Source organism: Denticeps clupeoides, chromosome 6 (assembly GCF_900700375.1).
Source record: "Denticeps clupeoides chromosome 6, fDenClu1.1, whole genome shotgun sequence".
Taxonomy (NCBI): Eukaryota; Metazoa; Chordata; class Actinopteri; order Clupeiformes; family Denticipitidae; genus Denticeps; species Denticeps clupeoides.
In genome coordinates, this window is record NC_041712.1 from 20601544 (window position 1) to 20624844 (window position 23301).

General features: G+C 44.2%; 3 protein-coding genes across 5 annotated transcripts; all 3 read right to left on the minus strand.

Moving 5' to 3' along the window:
* Positions 1-1193: 1193 nt before the first annotated feature.
* Positions 1194-11428, minus strand: fhl1b (four and a half LIM domains 1b). Of its 2 annotated transcripts, none has more exons than XM_028984372.1 (6): positions 11301-11428; positions 5238-5457; positions 4272-4446; positions 3978-4147; positions 3317-3503; positions 1194-1721 (listed from the first exon to the last, which is right to left on the minus strand). In XM_028984372.1, exons 2-6 carry the CDS (start codon positions 5391-5393, stop codon positions 1567-1569), a joined length of 843 nt encoding a protein of 280 aa, XP_028840205.1. In that variant the 5' UTR covers positions 5394-5457; positions 11301-11428; the 3' UTR covers positions 1194-1566. The 2 variants fall into 2 exon arrangements, with proteins under 2 accessions (XP_028840205.1, XP_028840206.1); XM_028984373.1 differs by having other exon boundaries at positions 5238-5483; positions 11301-11360.
* A 2814-nt stretch (positions 11429-14242) lies between these two features.
* Positions 14243-17799, minus strand: txndc15 (thioredoxin domain containing 15). Its single transcript, XM_028984282.1, has 5 exons — positions 17091-17799; positions 16658-17004; positions 15692-15855; positions 15465-15595; positions 14243-14783 (listed from the first exon to the last, which is right to left on the minus strand). The coding sequence occupies exons 1-5, from the start codon at positions 17149-17151 to the stop codon at positions 14587-14589; spliced, it is 900 nt and encodes a 299-aa protein (XP_028840115.1). The 5' UTR covers positions 17152-17799; the 3' UTR covers positions 14243-14586.
* Positions 17800-19881: 2082 nt separating this feature from the next.
* LOC114792581 (UPF0461 protein C5orf24 homolog) lies at positions 19882-23035 on the minus strand. Of its 2 annotated transcripts, none has more exons than XM_028983864.1 (2): positions 22868-23035; positions 19882-22085 (listed from the first exon to the last, which is right to left on the minus strand). In XM_028983864.1, exon 2 carries the CDS (start codon positions 22077-22079, stop codon positions 21465-21467), a length of 615 nt encoding a protein of 204 aa, XP_028839697.1. In that variant the 5' UTR covers positions 22080-22085; positions 22868-23035; the 3' UTR covers positions 19882-21464. The 2 variants fall into 2 exon arrangements, with proteins under 2 accessions (XP_028839697.1, XP_028839698.1); XM_028983865.1 differs by lacking the exon at positions 22868-23035 and adding an exon at positions 22512-22823.
* Positions 23036-23301: the final 266 nt, after the last annotated feature.

A 23301-nucleotide genomic window follows, 5' to 3' on the forward strand; every position in this document is an offset into this window, starting at 1 on the left:
CAAATAAAAAAAATCTGTATGTGAATCTGACAGGTTAACATACGTGCCCATGAAATTAACATGATGTAAATGAGGTACTGAATGCAAGAATAAATGATAAACGTTATTACTTACCAAGGAAATCGACTTAATTTCCTCTTGATGCACAGGATTCTGAAGTTGGTTCCCTGACGTTATCCTCATGTATCAGTATCTTATTTTCCCAAGCCTGTATGCTGGGAGCCTGTTCTAGTGAGACTGGCTTCTCTGTCGGTGTCTGTCAAATGTCACCACTACATAGGTTTTTGACCCTCCCCCTTCAGGCAACTTATTAAACTCTGAGTATAGAACAGGGCCAGGCCTGTCTTTAGGCTTTCTGAGCACCTGGGGGCTCTCCAGTGCACAAAACCATCACATGCTCAATATTATCTATTGGCAAATTCCAAATAATGCATTCTCAGTAGTTAACATGAGATGATCATGTTAATAATTACTTTAATAATTACTTTACATAAGAAAGGGATGTTTGGATTTTATCAGATATTTTTCTCATACAGTAGAAAGACAGTACAAATTATGGCAGTGGTGACCTAGCAGGTAAGGAAGCGGGTTCATGATTGGAAGGGTTCAAATCCCAATTTGCCAAGGCGCCACTGAGGTCGCCTTGATTAAGGTACCAACCCCACACACTGTTTCCCAGGTGACCTTCATGGCTGCCCACTGCTGAATATGGGTTAAATACAGAGGATGCATTTGGTTGTGTGCACCGTGTGCTGTGCTGCAGTGTATCACAATGAAAATCACTTCACTTTCAAAGGAATGTTGCAAAAAAGGTTAAATGCATAATCCTGCTGAAAGAGGGTACTGCCATCAGAGAATACCATTTCCATGAGGAATCTCATGCTCCCCACATGCAAGTCTTGCTCATCCATGACCATGATGATAGGGCATCATCAACCAACTGTGTTGGTTGTAGTGACGGCTTGTTTGTTTTAAAGTCTCATGATATGTTAACCAGATAGTGCCCTAGAGCATCAAATACCCACAAAATCCAGAAAATGAAATGAATGGTGTCCTGTTGTTCTTACCGAATGTGAAAGTATCATCTGCTAGGAAGTGATCAACAGTAATCTTTCAATTCATGTATTATTTATCTTGTTCTTGGCATTCACAAAGCCAAAAAAGAAAAAACAAAATATAAAAAAACATTCCGATTGCTGAAATATATGCAATTTTATTTACAGATCCCAATGTTACTGATACAGAAGATAGATACAATAGCAAAAAGCAATGCAATTCAATTCCAATTACAAAAAGCATTGCTGTTCAAAAAGCAAAAAAAAAAACATGGTGTTTGGATAATAGCTGCTGACTTTTATTATCCTGAGAAAAGTACATGTTCAGAATGGCATTGATCCAAATGCTAATACGCCTAATAAATTCTTCTTTTGCCCAAAATTTCTAGACAATTCTTAGACATTATAACAGTAAGACTGTGGAGTATTTTTTTATGTTAAGCATTGGCGTTTCCCAAGTGGCTGCACCAAATCCTGTATAGCAGGTCATATGTTGGTCAGCTGGCTGAGCTCACAGCTTCTTGGAGCAGTCAGAGCAGTAGACAAATCCCCCGTTGGAGACAAAGCGTTTGTCTGCCAGGTTCAGGGAGCACTTCTTGCAGTTGAAGCAGTACTCGTGCCATGTGCCCCCCTCATAGTTCACCACATTCGTGGCTTTGCCAAACCCTGCATGAGAAGACATGAAAAGCAGTGTCAGCTCTGTACAAAGTCTCTATGGTCAAGTAAGCATAGAAGTACAGTTCATCTGGAAATCTATTCACAGTGCATCAATGTTCCCACATTTTGTTATGTTACAGCCTTATTACAAAATATATTCAATTCCTTAAATTTTCCCTCAGAATTCTACACAACACCCCATAATGACACCGTGAAAAAAGTTTACAAAATATTAACTGAGAAATCACATGTACATAAGTATTCACAGCCTTTGCCATGAAGCTCAAAAATTGAGCTCAGGTGCCTCCTGTTTCCCTTGATCGCCCTTGAGATGTTTCTGCAGCTTAAGTGGGGTCCACCTGTGGAAAAACTGTTGACTGGACCTGATTTGCAAAGGAACACACCAGTATATATATAAGGTCCCATTGTAGACAGTTCATATCAGAGCACAAACAAGCATGAAGTCAAAGGAATTGCCTGTAGACCGCTGAGACAGAATTGTCTCGCAGCACAAATCTGGGGAAGGTTCCAGAAAAATTCCTGCTGCTTTGAAGGTCCCAATGAGCACAATGGCCTCTATAGTCCGTTAGTGGAAGAAGATCAAAACCACCAGAACTCTTCCTTGAGCTTAACCTAAATTGAGCAATCATAGGAGAAGGGCCTTTGTCAGGGAGGTGGTCTCTGTCAGAGGTCCTCTGTGAACAGAGGAGAACCTGCTGGTGGATGGAAGCCACTCCGTAGTAAAAGGCACGTGGAAGCTCACCTGGAGTTTGCCAAAGAGCACCTGAAGGACTCTGAGACCATGAGAAACTAAATTCTCTTGTCTGATGAGACAAAGATTGAATTCTTTGGTGTCATGTTTTGAGGAATCCAGGCATCGCTGATCACCAGGACAATACCATCCCTACAGTGAAGCATGGTGGTAGCAGCATCATGCTGTGGGGATGTTTTTCTGCTACAGGAACTGTAGTCAGAATAGATGGAAAGATGACTGCAGCAATGTGCAGAGACATTCTGGATGAAAACCTGCTCTAGAGAGCTCATGAATTCAGACTGGGGCGATGGTTCATCTTTCAGCAGCGACACAGCCAAGATATCAAAGAAGTGGCCCAGCCAGAGGCCAAACTTGAACATCTCTGGATAGATCTTAAAATGTCTGTGTACCCACACTTCCCTTCCAACCCAATGGAGCTTAAGAGGTGCTGCAAAGCGGAATGAGTGAAAATGAGCAAGGGTTGGTATGCCAAGCTCGTGGCATCATATTAAAATAGACTTGAGGCTGTAATTTGCTGCCAAAGGTGCATCGATAAAGTGTTGAGCAAAGTAAGGCTGTGAATACTTATGTGCTATCTCAGTTTTTATTTTTAATAAATTGGCCAAAACCTCAAGTAAACTTTTTTCTAGTTGTTATTATGGGGTGTTGTGTGTTAAATTCTGAGAATTTTTTTTTTTTTCGGAATGTGGAAAATGTGTTGTGCTTTGAATTCTTTCCGGATGCACTGTAACTGTAAAATACACTAAAAATACCCAGGCCCAGGTGAACATGTGTATCTAGTATAACATATAATCATGTGTATGTCATGTGTGCAGTGTGTTTTGTAGACCTGTTATTGGGTTCTGGCAGCCGGTGCATTTCTTGGCCACAGTGGTCTTGTAGCAGTCCACACAGTAGACCTTCTCTTCATGGGACGTGAATCGGGTCCCAGCCAGTGGCTTCCTGCAGGAGCGGCAGACAAAGCAGTCGGAGTGCCATGGCTGGTCTTGGTAGTTAATACCCCCGGTGCTGATTGGCTACAGGAGGGAGAAATTATGAGTGCACCCAAGGTTGCTGGTTCTGGGACGATAACACATAATACTTGCTTATGATATACAGGGTGGATCATTTATAAGGATACACCTTAATAAAATGGGAATGGTTGGTGATATTAACGTCCTGTTTGTGGCACATTAGTATTTGTGAGGGGGCAAACTTTTCAAGATGGGTGGTGACCATAGTGGCCATTTTGAAGTCGGCCATCTTGGATCCAACTTTTGTTTTTTCAATAGGAAGAGAGTCATGTGACACATCAAATTTATTGGTAATTTCACAAGAAAAATAATGGTTTTAACGTAAATTTATTCTTTCAATAGTTATTTATTTTTTAGTTAAATATTATTTACAAGTTTCTGACCACTTACAAAATGTGTTCAATGTCACCAACCATTCCCATTTTATTAAGGTGTATCCATATAAATGGCCCACCCTGTATATACTAAATACTTTACCTGTTTGCAGCCAGTGCATTGTTTAGCAAACTTCTTTTCATGACAGGAAGTACAGAACACATTGTCATTCTTGGTCATGAAGCTTTGGGAGCGGATGGGTTTTTTACACTGGTAGCAGGTGAAACAATCCTCATGGAACACGTTGCCCTTATACTCCACATTTTCAGAACCTACACAGAAGCCATGCCACATATATCATGAAAACTGCAATCCCTTTCAACCAATCAATAATTTAATGTGCAAAAACAATACCAAACAATACGTCACAAATGTCACTAAATTGAATTACCATACCAGGCAATATGGCTTTGTAGCATCCATGGCAGCGAGGAGCATCCTCACGAGAGCCGCACTTGCCACACAAGATGCGGTCGTCCTTGGTGCTGAAGGACTCCTTGGCCAGCTCCTTGTAACATTTGGAGCAGCGGAAGCATCCTTCATGCCAGTAGCGACCTTTGTAGTGGAGTTCCTGAGCAGAGAGAGCATTATTACTATACTTTAAATGTGTTACTACATGTCACAAATGTCACCTGTGTCTAATAAATGACTAGGACTGCGCTAATCCAGAAGTCACCTCTGAGACTGGAGTTTTTTTAATCATTACCAAGCACAGTACACTGAAGTGACGTATTGTATTATTTGTGCAGACATGGAAAGGTTGACTTTACAAGGGTGTGAACACCATGACATCATGATAACATGCAAAAAAATATCACAGGTTCAAAAGTTCATCTGTCTTGCCCAATGTAAATTGCCCTCGCCTCACACTTCCAGTTTAAAACTGTTTCTACATTCTCTCATTTTTTTTCTGTGTTGACACTAAAGTGGAACTGCTTGCATCACCTTATTTGGCTATTATTTTACTGAAATGCAAGATCAAAGTTTGATTTTAGAGTCAACTTCCCATCCTGCAGTGTTGCCATTAAAACAATCGCATTTCAAATTAAGACACTATAATTCAACAGTGAGAGCAAAAAAAGTGAAAAAAAGAAAGGAAGAAATTATTTGCACAAGTACAAAAAAGGGGCAGTGGTGGCCTAGCGGTTAAGGAAGCCCCATAATCAGAAGGTTGCCGGTTCGAATCCTGATTCGCCAAGGTGCCACTGAGGTGCCACACTGCTCCCCAAGGGTGATGGGTTAAAAGCAGAGGACACATTTCTTTGTGTGCACTGAGTGCTGTGCTGTGTATCACAATAACAATCACTTCACTTTCACTTCACTTCACATAATCACATAAAACAGAGGCTTGAACTATGGTACCTTAGACTCTGTGCCGATTGGACGACGGCACTCCACACATGTGTTGGCACAGAACTTCTCAAAGCATCTCATGCAGACCGGCTTCTCTTCCTTCTTAATGTACTTCTTCCCATTCAGGTCCTCGCGGCAGTAGAAGCAGTCAAAGCGGTCGGCCATGGTCGTTGATGCCCACCGGACCTGCAGAGGGTCACCGTCCACCCAAGGAGACTAATGGACGTTTCTGACAGGAAGCAGAACCGGTGGAAACAGGAAGGGTGCAGGATACTCAGATTATTATTACTGCTGCAGCTTGTTCACAGGGTTCAGTTGAAGGCTACGAGACAGAGTCAATTATGAAAATGGAGAGGAAAACACAATGGACATTATAAGTTTCACAGTCACGCTCTCTCAAACACTGTGTGTGTGCCTGAAGCCACATACGGGAACCATGGAAACGTGTTGCTGGCTATGCAGCACTGCTGATAAGGGTCTGTTTGTTCCTCTCATGCTGGAGAACCTCAGCACGGTTGCACAGCTGTAAAAAATGTACAAACCTCTCTTTTTAGCATTTGTCTTCCAAAAGACTTCTAAAGGAGACAGAGAGTGAAGATCTATACTTTAGTTTTCAAGTGAACTTCTTTTTAATTCCAGGAAATTGTTAGGCCATCTGATTCTATAACAAGATAAAGTGTATGAGGTCGTTTGTCACGTCAAGCGCATAAATGGTCATAACTGAGCCTCAGAGTAAGAAATCTAATTTGATAGCATTCATCTTCATTTCAGCTAAGTGGATCTGGTCATCTGAGTGAATTACCTGTGTTTCTGTCCACTGCAGTCACTGTCCAAATGCCAATCTGTTCGTAAATATATATATATATATATACACACACACACACACACACACACACACACACACACCATGCGCAAGATGTGCACACTTATTAAGCGATATAAAATATTTTTAAAAGGGCTCCAGCCTAACAGACCTTCCCTGTCTTTAACCCAGCCATATGACAGATTTACATTTACATTTACAGCATTTATTAGAAGCCCTTTTCCAGAGTGACTTACAGTCAGTAGTTACAGGGACAGTCCCCCCCTGGAGTAACTTAGGGTTAAGTGTCTTGCTCAGGGACACAATGGTAGTAAGTGGGATTTGAACCTGGGTCTTCTGTTTCATAGTGTTACCCACTAGGCTACTACCACCCATAGATAGGACTGTTGATCATTTAGGATGCTTTAAAATGCTCTTGATTCAGACTGGCAACACAAGGCATGTAATAGAAGGGGAAAATTAACTATTAACACTGTGCTGTGCTGTGTCTATTAACACTGTTTACGTTAAGCATCAGTTCTGTAATGAGAAACAGACTTAAATGTATTATTCTTATTTGCATTAAACTTTGCATGACTTTGATGCAAAAATGCACGCAAGTCAAATATAACTGGATGGGTCCGCGAACAGCACCATTAAAAAAAAGCCACAGTAATGCCATTGCACGGCAAATGCAGGGTTGGTTCTGAGGCTGCATTCTGTGGCCCGTCCATACTTAGCCTAAGAATGCATGTAAAACAGACACCCTGGCCACTGCAGTTGGCCAAATCTGTTTGCAAAGCCCTTGTGTCTCCTTTCGTCTGCGCTGTCAAGACACCGTGAGCCACCCCCTCAGCTCTGTATTTTTCCATCTGTTCCTTTCCTCTCATGTTCCCTCTGTTTTCCAGTTCATGTATTACGGGAGTGAAAGCACCACCCTCTCGTCTGACCATTGTTTCCAGGGCTCTGTCAGACATCCACCATTTCCTTTTACATTCTGTCTTCAACTTTCATACCTCCAAACACACACAGTCTATTTTACTCTGCCTTTGACCACACAGTGCCCCACTGGTTTGAGACCCCCTGAAACGAGTGGGCAGTCTGTGAGCGGCCAGTCTGGTGTTGTCATCACTGCTTTTTCCACCCCAATTTCCAAAGAAAAGGCCTTTCAGCGGCTCAGACCAGATGTCTGATTTTAAAACACAGACATGCATCGACAGGAACAATGGCTCCTGCCAACCCTGACATCAGGCCCAGGTGCCACCTTCATCCCCCTCTTCAGTACGTGCCCCAATGTGGAAGACATTCTCCGATTTTGGCTTCTCTGGGGAGACTGGAGTCTGTTTTCTCCATGACCTCATGCAACATGGAAGCATCTGGTGTGAAGCTGGGGCCCGTCTGAAATATGTCCTGCCTCGAACCTCCGACTGGCCTCCTGCTGCACTGAGATTGAAACGTTTCTCTTGTGTCTCCGTGCCTCCTTCGCCATAATTCTCCGGGCTGTTTTTCTTCCTTGACCTATGGAAGGGTGCGGCGCCGTTTTTTACCACTGGCAGAGCCCAAAATTAGAATCAGGGCAATGACATCATTCGTAGGTCGCTGCAAAACAGCCGTGAAACCGGGAATCTGGTGGACGTCCCCTCACATGGCCTCGCAGACAGAAAGAACTGGAATTGGAAAGGCACTTGAAAGTAAATGAAAGGAACCGAGTCCCACGGGTCCATGTGTACATAAACGCGCGGCGAGGCAGACAGATATGGGTGCACATTTTACGGGACGGACCACAAATCAATCTGGTCGTGCAGCTGGGAAAATACTGGGGGTCTGGGCAGGGTGTTGAGTTGGCATGATCTCCTCACTCAAGAATGTGGAGAAAATCAGGGCAACAGGAAGAACAGTGGCAGAGCTGGAGCCAGACGACACACACACACACACGTTCTGGCCTGCACTCACCCACAAAAATAAATCTTTTGCTGTAGTTAAGAGGAGTGACAGAGATGCTGACTTCTGTCTTTGAAGACAAAGGCAACACGTCCATGCATAATCATCTAGAAAAATGTTTACTGAAGTCCACTGCTTCAAAAATGACACAGAATTACATTTAACTAGTGCTTTTAATGACTAGTTGAGCAACTCAGAGTTAAGTGAATCACTAGTCCAAAAGATTCAAGATTCAAATTTGGTTTATTGTCAGTATAACAGTATACACAGTATACCGTGTGTTGAAATAATGTTTCACACAGACCCCCCATAGTGCAATCATAAAAAAAGAAAAATATATATGTATATACACACTAAACTATACTAACTAAAACTAAAACTTCAATACTGTACAGGTTATCTCTATAAGAGAAAAGTATTTTTTTCTGTACAATGAACAGGTCAAAAAGGACATAACTGGACAACATGAAGTAGGATGCTTGTAAGTGGATAAGTTGGATATTTCAAACCGGACACACAAGACAAGACAAACATGTGCAAGATGGGTTGTAGTAGCCTAGTGGGTAACACAATCGCCTGTGAACCAGAAGACCCAGGTTCAAACCCCACTTACTACCATTGTGTCCCTGAGCAAGATACTTAACCCTAAGTTGCTCCAGGGGGGGACTGTCCCTGTAACTACTGATTGTAAGTCGCTCTGGATAAGGGCGTCTGATAAATGCTGTAAATGTAAATGTAAGATTCCTCATTGAGCCCACAGTGTCTCAGTAGGTCTAGGTTCACATGTTCACCCTTAAGGAACTCATCTATATTTTTGGGTTTCACTTTACAGCGCTTCTTTAAACCCTTCTTTGAGTCACTGGGATTCAAAAGGAACGCTAAAATTTTACCCACAACTTTACATTTACAACATTTATCAGACGCCCTTCTTCAAAGCGACTTACAATCAGTAGTTACAGGGACAGGGACAGTCTCTCTGGAGACGCTCAGGGTTAAGTGTCATGGTACATTCACAATTGTAGTAAGTAGGGCTTGACCTTTTGACTTTGTTCTTTTGGTTCATAGGTGATTGTGTTACTCACTTGGCTACTACCAGCCCCACCGCACAAAGGGATAAATGAGAAAAAGTCAGGAAGGGTGGAACACACCCGTCCCACCACCTGTCCCAGCCAGACACACACTCACTGTACAAACAAATGAGTGAAGGAAGCCGACCAGCCCTCGGGACACACAAAGGTGTGGAAGTCTTTCCATATTGGTGACACGTGTGAGACTTTGTAGGTTCTGTTATGTAGTTTCCCCAAAGCGATTGATGCATTATAATGACAAAATTATCATTAACTGGGAGAGAGAGTGAGAGAGAAAGACAAATTTTCACATAACAGTAAAGTCTGTCAATCAGTAACAAACACCTCCAGACAAAGAGACATGATGGGTCCTTCCAGAGGACTTTGGCTGAAGGAAGGACAAGACATAGCACACAACTCTGAGTAAAATCAGCCAGCAGCCAGACGGGAACACAATGACTCAGGAATGCATAAGGAGAAGAAGAAACACACAAATATCGCATTTCCTTACACAGCGCTTCCAAAAAAACAGGAGCAACTGAGGTTGTGAAGCTGTGGGAACGTTGACCAGTTGTCTTTGTTTAGGCCCAGACGAACCAGTCCTCCCACTTCGTATTACTTCTCCTCGCCTGCACGCCACTCTCATTATTGAGGGGAGGAAATGCTCGAGGTGAAATGGGAACACTGTGCTAAGACACGGCCCTGTCGTTGTGGCTTTTCGGCAGTTGTGCTATTTAGAGGCTCAACATCTCGGCATCATCTGAAGCATGTGACTCCTGCGGGTTCCATGCGAATGCCAGGGTGAAGAGTAGAGCATCATGTAGATCAGTGATGTGTTCTGACCCGGTGACAAAAGAACAGCCACAAACTATACACAATCGGCGAGATCATTATGACCCTGTAAGTTGATACAGACTTGATCAGCACATCACACGGATGCTCAATTTGACAGCGACTGGGAAAAGTTGGAGGCCAGGACATCACACACAGCACAACAATTCCACCCTCATGCAACTTTTGACAATCTTTGACATTTTCTCAAGCTCATTTTGCACTTTTGACACCACAAATGCCTTGTCTTGTTACTGTTACTGTTACGTTACTGTAGCAGTAATTTCCTCACCCCATTTGCACACTTCGAAGTGTTTGTTTGTATACGTTTTTTATTAAAGCACTATTGGGGCGTCCATGAAACGTTATTTCATTCAACTGTGTACCGTGTACATTGTTGCATTGACAATAAACCTCTCTTCACACTCAGCACGGCTTTCCAGTCCAGCACGGAACATTATCCTACCCCGAATTCAACACATTACTATTAATAATCAGCACGAACCATTTTTCAGCAATATGAGCCACAGAAGGTCTTCCAGTGGATCAGACAACAAAGTGACCTTGACTACAGTTTACCATGTCACCAATTCACTAGTTTTTCTTCCTCTCCAAACTTTTGGTAAGTCCTGATCACAGAAGACCATGAGCATCTCACAGGGGCTGCAGTTTCGGAGACTGTCCTCATCCGATTGAAAAGCAACAATGATTTTGAAGACAAAATGTTCACTTGCTGGCTAATATATCCCACCCACCGCCAGCTGCCCTCATAAATATCAAGATAAAACCATTCATGCTAATGCAACGGATGAGAAAACTCCCATTAACAATCGGTTTAAGTATCATTGTTTCATGAAAACATAGAGCCATCGCACACAATTCTCGTCCCGCGCATATGTCCGTATTTTCAGACACACACATGGCCACACGGACATAAAACAACAGTGAAAGAATGTTAATGATCCGGGGTGCTTCCATCCCCGCTGCACATGCCTCGGCACACATCGCTCTGCCCCCAGAGTGAAAAATCATAATAAGAAACAGATTGTACAGTCTGATTTCAGCAGTCAGCACGCAGGGAATGTCTGTGGCCAACGCCTCTCCTCTGCACTTCATTTGCACCGGGCTGACCGGTGCTGTTAGTGGGCAAGGCCCCGTTTCACAGTTTCACTGGTTACAGGCACAACTGATCTGGGTGAAAAGAGAGCCCAGAGAAGTCAAATCCAATGGCAAGAGTGAAACGTGCTGTTCAGACCTGGCCAGGCCCAGGTTAAAAAGACATGAAAATACAGGAGAGTCATCTGGCACTTTATGAAGACTCTTAATAAGCATTTGCACCCGTTCAAGGCCTGCTGTTGTGACCTCGGGTTACGATGACGTGCAGGGTGAAGGGACAGGGCTCGATCGCGGCGGGGTGACCAGACTACTCACCAGGTAACCAGAAAGCGGACTGCGCGCTGCGCCCTGCGCTCCGCGGAGTTCCTCGTGTGCGTCCTCGGCGAGACGGTGGTGGTGCTGCTGCCGCCGTCGGGGTTTTAAAGGGAGCGGAAAAGAGGGGGGTTGTGATCAGAATGCGACATCGAACCATCGACCGCCCCGACCGACCGGGACTCTCCCATCCGGGCTGCGATTGGTTCTTGCGCGCAAGAGCGCGTCCTCCCCCTCAGCGTTCCACAATGCGACAAACGTTTCGGCTTTATTTAAACTTTTACCTAGTATACGTATATCCGGGGTGCTTCCAATATATATCATTACCTGAGTTAAAATTAAGCAAATAAAAACTTTTTAATGAATTATATCTGGCAACTCGGAAAACATGCCTGGGGAGTGGAATAGAAAGTATACATATACAGTACAGGCCAAAAGTTTGGACACACCATTTCATTCTATCTTTTTTTTTATTTCCATGACCATTTACATTGGTAGATTCTCACTGAAGGCATCAAAACTATGAATGAACACATGTGGAGTTATGTACTTAACAAAAAGTGGAGACCTGACCTCCACAGTCACCGGACCTGAACCCAATCGAGATGGTTTGGGGTGAGCTGGACCGCAGAGTGAAGGCAAAGGGGCCAACAAGTGCTAAACACCTCTGGGAACTCCTTCAAGACTGTTGGAAAAGCATTTCAGGTGACGACCTCTTGAAGCTCATCGAGAGAATGCCAAGAGTGTGCAAAGCAGTAATCAGAGCAAAGGGCGGCTATTTTGAAGAAACTATAATATAAAACATCTTTTCAGCTATTTCACCTTTTTTGTACATAACTCCACGTGTTCGTTCATAGTTTTGATGCCTTCAGTGAGAATCTACCAATTTAAATGGTCATGAAAATAAGGAAAACACACTGAATGAGAAGGTGTGTCCAAACTATTTGGCCTGTATATATAAAAAACGTGTATTCTGAATTAATCTGCTGTTGTGCTGCAATGATAGTTATATTCTACAGCACAATTTGCAAACGCAAATGCTACTCGTGTATGATATAAATAACAATTACAGTGAAAACAACAATAGGAAGAAGATTTTTGTCAATTGATCTTGATTCTGAAATAGTGGTTCTGACTGAGGCAGGAATTAAGTTGCATGACCACTGTGGGAGTGGTCACGTATTATACATGCATGTATAATTTAATAATGGTTATTTTTGCTGGTGACCAGCAGGCTTGTGGCCTTGCTGGTAAAACATGGGGCACTTAATAACAATTAGCTATGACTTATTCGCCCAATCAAATTCTTTTGAAAAGTTGCACCACGTTGCACCATCAAGAACACTGTCAGGCAACTGAATCAGTCTGCTACCATGGCAACGTCTGTATTTACAAAACAGGAAACATTCATTTTGTAACACAGGAAAGAAAGTAGAAGGGGCGGTGTTTACTGTTTACGGCAACTATGGAAACAAGGCAACGTACCAAACCTGGTATAAAAAATTATCATTGAAAGTTACAAACATAAATCAAATTTCTTTCCCAATGTGCTGGTGACCAGACTATCTGGGGCTCAGCAGGGCGTCACTCTAACATGATGTTTGCTTGAATCAAGAGCTTCTTGTCTCTTTTTCTGATTTTATAAAAGTCACATACCTCAACCTCAGCTTTTTCTGACAGAAAAATACCAGAGCACAGACACAACATGTAGATTTGATTAAGATGTCTGCTATGTGGTGCTGTTAGGTGCAGATCATGACGGTTGTGAAACACTGCTGCTTGGTCACAATTGGTCCAGAGGATTTTATTTTTTTGTGGTGAGTAATGGAGAGGGAGGAATGCAGTTTTTATATTCAGATATTCTGATTTACCAGTGAGAAGACAGTGTGCATGCGCCACACACTGTCGTAAAGCCAGAAGATGAGCTATAGAGCAGAGATATGCAGTGAAGGAAACAAGCAAACCCTCAGGAAATGGAGACCGATTTAAATGACGTGCGGCAGCCCACTGTGGGTCAGCCCTGCACTGAAATGCAGGAATGGGGGTGAGGAGGAGTTCAAACACCCAACTGCTTCTGGCCGGGTGGCCCACTGGGCTGAAGTTGAGAGAACCAACAATATCCCATCCTGCAGCACTAAATGAAGAAATGGTCAGACTGGCCAGTACATTGCACAATTGCAGGGACCGAGTAATAAAATAAATAAATAAATAAAAATGAGGAAGAACTTTGTTTGAAATCAAAATGGCCTTTCATGCAACAACGGCACTGCGGTGCCACTGAGCAAGGTACGCTGCTCGCCAGGCACCTTACATGGCTGCCCACTGCTCACCAAGGTGCTGGGTTAAATGCAGATGACACATTTTGTTGTGTGCACCATGGGCTGTGCTGTCAAGTTGAAGTGCGTTGGAAGAGTAGGCCAGTTCTCTCTGAACAATTCCATTTTATGAGGCTTGGCTGTGATTTTCAGTTATTAATATCACTTTTTAAATGTTGTGTTACAAGAGCCTGGCTCCTTCTCTTTATATCACTACAAGTCATATATATTACATGAAAATACCTCCTAATGTGATTTTCACATGTTAATACCCATTAAAAAAAATCACATCAGCCTGAAAGCAAGACATAATAAGAATAATAATAACAGTATTGTTTGATGCCAGTCAAATGTGTGGCTGTTGCCCCCTGCAGGCTCATAGGCAAGAGCAAGAGGGTCCAAACAGATTTGGCTAATAGGTATTAATGATGATTAATGAATGTTTTCCAATAACTAAACTCATTCAGTCTTCACTGTTTGTTACATATGTTACACTTCTAAGGCTGAGGATACAGGGACAAATTTGCATCATATAAAACCACATTAAATAGAAAAAATTAAACATTTATCAGCTCAAAGACTTGCAAAATCGATTATTAAATGAGATGAACACACATCAGAAAAGCAGCATTTTAAAAAACTACTTGTATTTACAGTCAGTCCATGTTTTAACATTATAATATACATCCAGCAATAATTATAACAAACACAATGTACTTTATTTATTTATGTGAAATCTTTGTTGAAGTGAGCTACTAACTAAACTGCTTATTATTATATGCATTAGTCTCATCTAAAACGATGCATGGTTATTACTATCAGTGTGTTTGAACAGTAATTAACACCTATCAAATCAAGGGCAGAAAGAACATCAAAGCAAGAAAATGTTTCAGTCATATTCACATGCTGTTTAGATAAATATGTACACCTCGGTCACAGTAAGCATTGTATCCAGACACTCGATAAAGGACAGGTCAGTCCTGATGGTCATGCTCCTGTCCAGGAATGAGCCAGCGAATGCTGTCTGTTCTTAAGATTGCATAGCTGGTAAAAGACAATATGAAGAGGATGGAGAAGACGAGCAGCCAATCGACACTTTTCATAGGCATGCTGGGCAGGGGGCCTACACGATCCTCCTGAGTCACTGTGTGATTAGCCGCCGCTTCAAAACCTTAGAGAAAGAGAGATATGGTTAAAGATTAATTCCACACTTCTGGCCCTAATTTCAGGGTTTCTCCACAGGTCCAGAACTGAAAATGTTCATTTGTTTCAGGATTTGTGATTTATCTAAAGTATATTTTGGTTACAATCTAAAAATAATTGAGATTGAAGTCCACAGTTCATAAAGCCATAGTTTCTCTTCATGGCATCATATCGTTATTATATATTTAAAAATGGTGCTCACAGTCTCACAATGAATAATTGTGTGTGAGCTAAAAATAAATTTGCACCGAATCATTCATTCGTTCTTAATACATCTATTCAATTACTTCTCATTAAATACAATGTATATTTCTACCATTCATCAAGAATTTGGCGGTTTTGCACCCCCCATTCAGCAATGAAACTGCACTTTTTACTCAACATTTTTAATATATTGTTATTGCACTGCTGTCTATATTTCAGCTAAATGTTGTTTTATATGTGCACTGTACATACACTGTGTGGAATCTTATATTTGCAGAAATCACCAATTTAAGCTCGACCTTTGACTGATTGACAGGTTCTGGCTGACCGGGAAAATATTGATGCAACTTGTTTTGATGACTGAAAAAAAATGACGTGCTCAGTGAATCATTACTTCATTAAGAAACACCAGGCTGAAAATGCACACATCGCACATCGTCCATACCTGTCTGGTTGGTTATGAATGAAGTCAGTGTTTCCAAGGTTCGGTCTGTCTGATTGAACCGGGCCATCGGCTTTACGCCTTGAAACAGAAGAATGTTGGGGACCGCCACTGTGCCAAAACGCGTGGAGAGACTGATGGAAGGGAAGAAAGTGCATCAATACCCCCTTATATTCAATGAACTGCAGCCAACCATGTGTAGAGCTGTCACACCGACGGCCGAGAACCACCTGCTGTGCTGAGAGGCATCCAGAGCCAAGAAGTGAATAGCGGGGAAGACACGGGGCAGAGCATTGAAGTGGGGGGCGAGGCTGGCTGAGAACTGGCACCACGTGGTGTAAAACAAAACCAGGGAACATTCCGAGCTGTTGCCATTTAAGAATTCCATCAAATCCTACAGGAGAAAGGGAAAAACAAAAAGTACAGTCAGGAGAATAAACTAAAAGTGTTTTTTTGTAATTAAGAATTTGGTCCTGTAGATACTCCTCTAAAGGTCCCCGACATTTGCTTTCATATGGGTCTTACTGGTCCCCTAATACTGGATCTGGTAACTTTCCAAAATTCAGCCGTGGTGCAGAATTACAGCCACTTTGATCCAGTCCCACAATGAGATTTCCCCAGGAGGCGCCATTTTGGTGTCTGTAGCTTTAACTGCTCATGAGGAGGAGAAAGGCGGGAGGAGGAGGAGGAGAGCGGCCTATAGAAGTCAAAGGGGCGTTCGCGGAAATGACGTCATAAACACCATTCACAAACCACAAAGATGCGTCTGAATAATTAAAAAAAAAAGAATTTTTCAGAGTCTCACGTGACGGAACTAAAAAAAAATACATTTATGCTCATTTTTACATCCAACCACAGAGCAACTGCAATGCACTGCATGTTTGGAAGCCATGACGGTTGGTGGAGACAATGTTTTAGGGCGAGGGAAAAAAATGAGAAACGGGAGGTAACCTTTCCCCTTGTGACGTCATAAGGGGAAAAATTGCAGAGCCAAGCTGCGAAGCAGACTTTACACCTATCACCATTAATAGCCATAGACAGGCTAATTTCACAAAGTGACGTTTTCATGATAGGGGAACTTGAAGTAAGTCGCTTGAAGGTGGGAAGGGACTATAATAATAATAATAGGCAGATAATTATATGACTGGCTAAATATGTGCATAGCCCTTAATAGATGATTAACCAGGCTTCAATACCTGCGAAGCATTCAGCACCAGTACACTGAACTGGTCCAACCCGGTGACGTTCCTTTTGTCGCAGTTTACTTTGTAAGTCTTCGCCGCTTCGGTGGAGTTATGCTCCTCGGTGTGGACCATGGCCAGAGTGACCTGCTCCGCCTCGTCGCGGGTCTTCGCCTCGGGAAGGCACGTCTCGTCGTCGCAGCGGGCGTCTTCGGGCTTCCTGGGGATGAGCGGCTCGATGGCGGCCGAGTCCAGCTCGGTGCCCATCACGGCGTCCGCGATCTCCGCGGTCATGAACTGTCGCCTCGGCCGGGCTTCGTCTGCCTCGCCCGGCGTCGTCAGTTCCGCCACTTCGTCGCGTTCTAAGGAGGAACAGGGGGCATCGGGTGAAGCCGAGACGCCCACTTCGGGGGCCAGACGCAGTCCGACACGTTTACGCTCAACTCACCCGTCCTGACGGCATATACAACCACAAACAAGGCGAGCGACCAAGCGCACACGCGCCCCATGTCAGCGCGGACGCCCGTATTAATAACTCACAATAATGAAAAATAGATTAAAACACGACCCCACCGGCGACACATGCATGGTGGGTGCTAATCAACGCGCTAGCTTATGTCGCCTTCTCCGGCACGCAGAGTCGCCGGAGGGCAAGCACTTCCGGGTGGAAGGGGTCGCGCGGCGACGACGTTCGCGACGTCCTCCCCGGACCCGACAGTACTCTGTATTCCGATATGTCGCGATGTCGACGTGCTTCCGTCCAAACGACCGTGTTTGGGGACGGAGCCGATCGCATCTGCGTAAATTCACGGCATTTGGCTGTCTGTGGTCCATATCCGGTCTTTTCACCTGCACAGCTGGACTTCAGTCAACAACAAGCCCTGTCAAAAGGCAAAGAATTTAAAAAGCGAAACATTCACATGGATGTTTTAATTTGGCTATGTAGAACGTTTTGTGCGTTTAGTCCAAGGGAATCAGACGTTCCGATGAGATGAGAGTCACACAAATCACAAAATGATTAAGAGGCACCCGTACAAAAAAAACCCTTAAATATCACCAAAGGCATTAATTGGTCTCGCTCTCTCAGTCACTATCCATGATCCACTCCCAATTCAGGTCGGAGTCGCGGCGGCTGGTGCCCTTCCCACCTGGCACAGGGTAGCGTGCCAGCCCACAGCACACACCTTCGGTGTGTATATAGAATTATAGGATTCCCAATCCACATAGTGTGCATGCCCACTGATACAGCATGCAAACCCAGATTTGAACCCATTTGGCCTAGGTAAGGAAACTGACCCGTAATCGGAAGGCGCCACTGACAGTCACTTAACTTACATTGTGAAACACTGCAGCACAGCACACGGTGACACAACAAAATGTGTCCTCTGCTTTTAACCATCAACCTTGGTGAGCAGTGGGCAGCCACGACAGGCACCCGGGAAGCAGTGTGTGAGGACGGTGCTTTGCTCAGTGGTGGATCAGGATTCGAACCGGCAACCTTCTGATTACTGGGCAGCTTCCTTAACCACTAGGCCGCCACTGCCCCACTTCACTCACTTCACATTCAGACGGCCAGCTCTGGCTGGTGTGTTGCCATGTGGCCCTGAACTAGTCTCTACTACTATAAAATATGTCATATTAATATTACAGTACAGGAGGTAATTTTTGGTTCCGCACACGAAAACTGTACTGGTGCTTTAATGTAACAAATATGAAACAGCAGCTGTGCTTATTTGCAGTTTATTACACAATTTTCTAAACACTCAACAAGCATGCAGAAATAGTTAAACAAGGGAAGAAAGAGTCTTTACAATATGGTTATTATTGGACAACTCATTTCTAATGGTATAAAACAAATTTCTTTCCAACAATTTCACAGTTAATGGAAACATTAGGCTGAAGTCCAGAATGTGTAAGCTGCTAGTGGAAAGGTGCACAGATATTGTTTAAGAATAATAATTGATCTGCAAGTAAGAAAAAATGAAAAACTGGTGCAGCACAGAAAAGTGGCTGCACTGGTATTCATTGCAAACGTCCCCAGTACATAATTCATAATTTCAATGAAACATAATACCCCAAAAAAAAAAAGAAAAAAGAGAGATTTCACAGACATAGTTTGCACATATATTAGCATTCTATGGTACAAGTTGGGATGCCAAAAAAACCAAATGAAATATAGATTTTTACAGTAAATCTAAAGATAAAATACACTTAAAATAACAAACACAAACTAAAGCACAAATTCCAAAGGCTAAACACATTGGGAGTATATGTTAACATATAGTACACACAGATTATAAAAGTGCTGTATACACAAAAGAAGTCCTTTTCTTGTTTTTGGTGCAAAAGAGGTGGGGACAGGAATGGAACTAATATGGAATATATATGAAGTGCACTGACATTCCGCTTGACGTAAAACGTTGTGTTTAACTAGTAGCTGTAAATTGTTGAGGTAAACGAGTGCTGTGTCAACTGAGCCTCAGGTTTATGTACTAAGAGTCTGTTCAGATGCTGTTGTGTGCAGACGCGCTCTTTGGTAAAGGGTTAAATAAATAAATGCATAAATGAAGGCATGTCTAATTGAACTCAGTGAACAACAATGTTGTTGGAGGTTTAGAAAGAGAGAGAGAGGAAGAAGAAAAAAAAAAAAAAACTACCGTTTGGAATGGCAATATCAGATGTGTTCAGGAAAGTTCACCAATCAGATTTCTCTGATGATCTACGTGCATGTTTGGCTTGGTAGCGGACACGGTCCAGAAACCACATTTACAATGTCTACTGATGCCGCCTTTTATAATGAGGAGAGAAACGAGAGGAAAACAGAGGAGGATGGCGGAGCCAAAATTGCCAGATTGGGTGTCTTTCAGGAATTTTTTCAGCATCGATGAACCCAAAGTTTGATAAGTAGCAGCAGCGGTCAAATACTGATCAGATAGTTTCAGAAGTTTTGTGTGTAGTCCGGCGCACCTGGACAATTTTGAGATGAGACGACCTGAGAGTATGAAAAGTATCTGGCAACGCTGTTGCGTGACGTGTGGACGGGCACGTGTTTAATGTCGAAGCTGTCAATCGATCAATGGGCTCCTCCCATTTCAAACTCTGTTCAGAAAAAGTCGCGTTCTTGATGGATTCTCTTCTTCACAATGCAGACAACCAGAAAGTGATTTCATCTATTTACACATGGAACTCCTGAGGACGCCTTTAACCTTAACACTAGCGAACAAGCCCAGCGCACAAAGCTTATTATAGTACTAAAATAGGGCCGTGTGTTTTTTTTTTTTTTTAATTACTCACGCGCTGTGGCGCTGTGCACTGCTGACTCAGTTCTGGCTTGCGTGCGCACAGCTAATTTCAAGAAGCCATGCAGAGTCTCATAAATCCTTTCGAGGGCGCGAGGAAGAATGTCAAAACAAAAAAAAGTGCCGAGCTCGGCATTTACCGCACTGCGAACGAAAGGATCTCCGTTCAGCTCACGTACGGTCAGCGGCCTTTTAACGAAACGAAGGCAGTGTTTACATCCAAACGGTAGGCGCGAGTGGACAGCGTGACGGCACCGAGGACTGATTGTCAGTTTTCTTACGTTCAGGTCGAAATGACAGCAGGCCTCCATCTTCAACACTTGAGGTTTCTGTTTATTTGGTTTTGTGAGGAGAGGAAGCCCATCGGCCTGGGTCTGGAGGAGCTGTGGCATATTTGGTGTTCTATGCATCCATCTTCGTCCCTATCGTAAAAAACTATTCTACCTGTCCCTCACCAACCAGAACGTTCTAAAACGAATTGCAGTGATTTCTGGGGCGAAATTTGGTTGAAAATGAAGCAAAGCAAATTCCATACGGACAAAGTTGGTTATTGGGAAATATAAGGTTTCTTTCCTACAAAATGAGCATCCTTTCAGGACAAAATAAGAAGACACATTTTATATATCTTTAAAAAAAAAAGAAAAACGAACTGTACTTTAGGCTAAAAAAATGAATCACAACAACATACATCCATACTAGAAAAATTATATTAAAAGAAGGATTTGGTTTGTACTGTAAAACAACTTGCAATCAATTTCCAACTAAACCAAACACTTTAGCACCTCAGACAGAATGACAGAATCACGTGTACGGACCTATTTCAAGAGAATTTGAATATGTGGGTCACGGCCGCGTGCAAGCGCACCTCCTCTGCTTTCGTCAAATCACTGGCAATTAAGGAATGCCGCATCATTCCGCGATGTGGGATATACAATATCACACTATCCTGCATTGTTTTTAATTGTGTACCGGTGCTGGGCCTTCTTCCCGATTAATTAGTGCGATTGGCCTTCGGGGGGCTTCCATTGACCTCCGATTGACCTCCTTGATCTCATAGATCTCGTTCTGTTGACTGTTCATTAAAAAAAAAAAAAAAATTATAGCAAAAGTGAAATAAACGATCTTCATATGTGATCTGGGCATCTGCAGCATCTGCAACCACACATATAACATCTTTATCCATATACATTTTAGATCAAACTCACTCTTGCTTAATGGTTACTCTTCAGCATGCATCTCCATAAACTGTACAAGATATGAAAGAGGCCTAATGTCAACAAAAACTCTTCTTCTGAAGCCTTTGCTTCGTCTCTTCTCCCCCCCCACACACAAAACAGACATTTCATACTTATTCATATGAAACTCAGCTGAGGCCGAGGCACACAATCTCATTCCCAAGATCCTCGCAGAATCCTATATACACACCCTACTTGAGAGCACCTACGGGGTACATCTCATAACTTCTTTTTTTTTGTGTGTGCGTGTGTGTCACAAGCGTGTGGGAAAGTGTGAAAGGGGTGACTTTACTCGCTTGTCTCCTTTTCCTTGGCCAGGGGTTCGCACAGGCCTCTCTTGTGCGTGACGCTGTACGGGAACGCTGCGGTGCTGCACGTGCCGTAGCCCAGTTTGGTCAGGCGGGACAGGTTCTTAATGCTGCCGGGGGGGCGGCCGGGGCTCACCTTGTACCCGGCGGCCCTGGTCGTCCCCAGCGGCCTCCCCGGGCTGGTTTTGAAGCCCGCCGCCCTCGTGGTGCCCAGCGGCCGGCCCGTACTGGTTCTGTAGCCGGCAGACTTTGTCGTGCCGAGCGGCCTCCCCCGCTTCCCGGAGCGTCCGGGGACCTTCTTTTTCTTGGAGTCCTCGGGCTTGCCGCTCTTAATTCCCATGGCGGGCGGGTGCATGTCGCCGCGGTGGTCCTGCCTCTGGCAGGGCAGCGGCTTGAGCGTGTTCTGGGCGGGCAGGGGCGGGGGCAGGGGCGGGAGCGACATCTGCAGGGGCGGCGGGGGCGGAGGGGGGTAGAACTTCTGCGCGGCGGCGCACAGGTCGAAGTGACCGCCGGCGTGGTGGCCGTCCTCGGCCAGGCATGACGGCCTGCCGCTCATGCAGTAGTCGCTGGCGCTGCTGGCAACCTGGCGCATCATCTTCAGCTGGAAAGCAAGAGAGGTCGGGCGTCAGAGCGACATGCAGAACCACCATCATGTCCGTACTGTTACGAAGCGCAGACAAAACGACGTCCAATTAAGGCGCTCGTTCCTAATTAGGCCGCCGGTTAATGGCCACGTCGGCGGCCGCACCGGGAGCGGAGATGGGCCACGTGAGACGGGCGCACCGAGGCCGCTATTAACACCCGGCGGCCGTCGAGACGCGTCGAATTACGCGCAGACCTCCATCACTACGGCGGCGCGGCGTTCCGATGAAACTTGGGGGGGGGGATTTTTTTTATTGCTATTATTATTATTATTTTATTTATTTTTAACCGGGCGGCGGTCCGCAGATGCAAGAAAACGGGAAACGCGGGACGAACGTGAACGTGACGTGCGACACAAACCCGCGGCGGAGCGACGTTACTGTACCTCGATTGTTCCTGAACCATGGAACGCGAAGGGTTAAAGCGCGAAAAAAAAAAAAGAAGAAGAAGAAGAAGAAGACGGGGGAACAAATCCTCCGAACCCCCCGAAACACTAAAGCGGACTCATGTTCGGATCCGACGACGGCGAAGCCGCTGCCCCGAACGTTCCGTAATCCCGATAAATCCGGAGCGGAAACGATGGCTTTTTTTCCTTTTTTCGGACGCTTTCGATTTTCCTCGGTACCGGGGTCCGGGGGGTGGGGTGGGAGTTTAGATGCGAAAGGCAGCCATTTCCATTAAAAATTAATACGCCGAGGGGGCAAGACGGAGCATGCGCATTCTCCCGCGAGGGAATATTACCGCAGCGGCCGGTTCCTGCCCTCCCGTCTCCTCCAGCAGAGACCCAGGCCGCAGCCCACGGACCGGTCCGGGCGTGCGGAAGCCGTCACCGACCACTCGCGGTGGCTCCTGCGCAGCCGCACAGCTCCGCAAATATACTATTTATCATTTATTAGGACTGCGGGCTTCTCGGCGCTCCGTTGCATGAATAGTTAAAAAAAAAAAAAAAAAAAAAAAAAAGGGGGCGAGGCGGAAGAGCGCAGTTCGCTGTTCTAAAGAACATCTAAAATCCCAATGATTCACACACACACACCATTTAAGGAAACCCATCACTGCAAAATGAGAACAACGTAATTCACACAAATTGGGTCAGATTTTATTTCAAATTTGTTTTATTTTTCAGCAGAGCAAAAAAAAAAAAAAACACAACATCTAAAATAAAAGCAATAAGACCA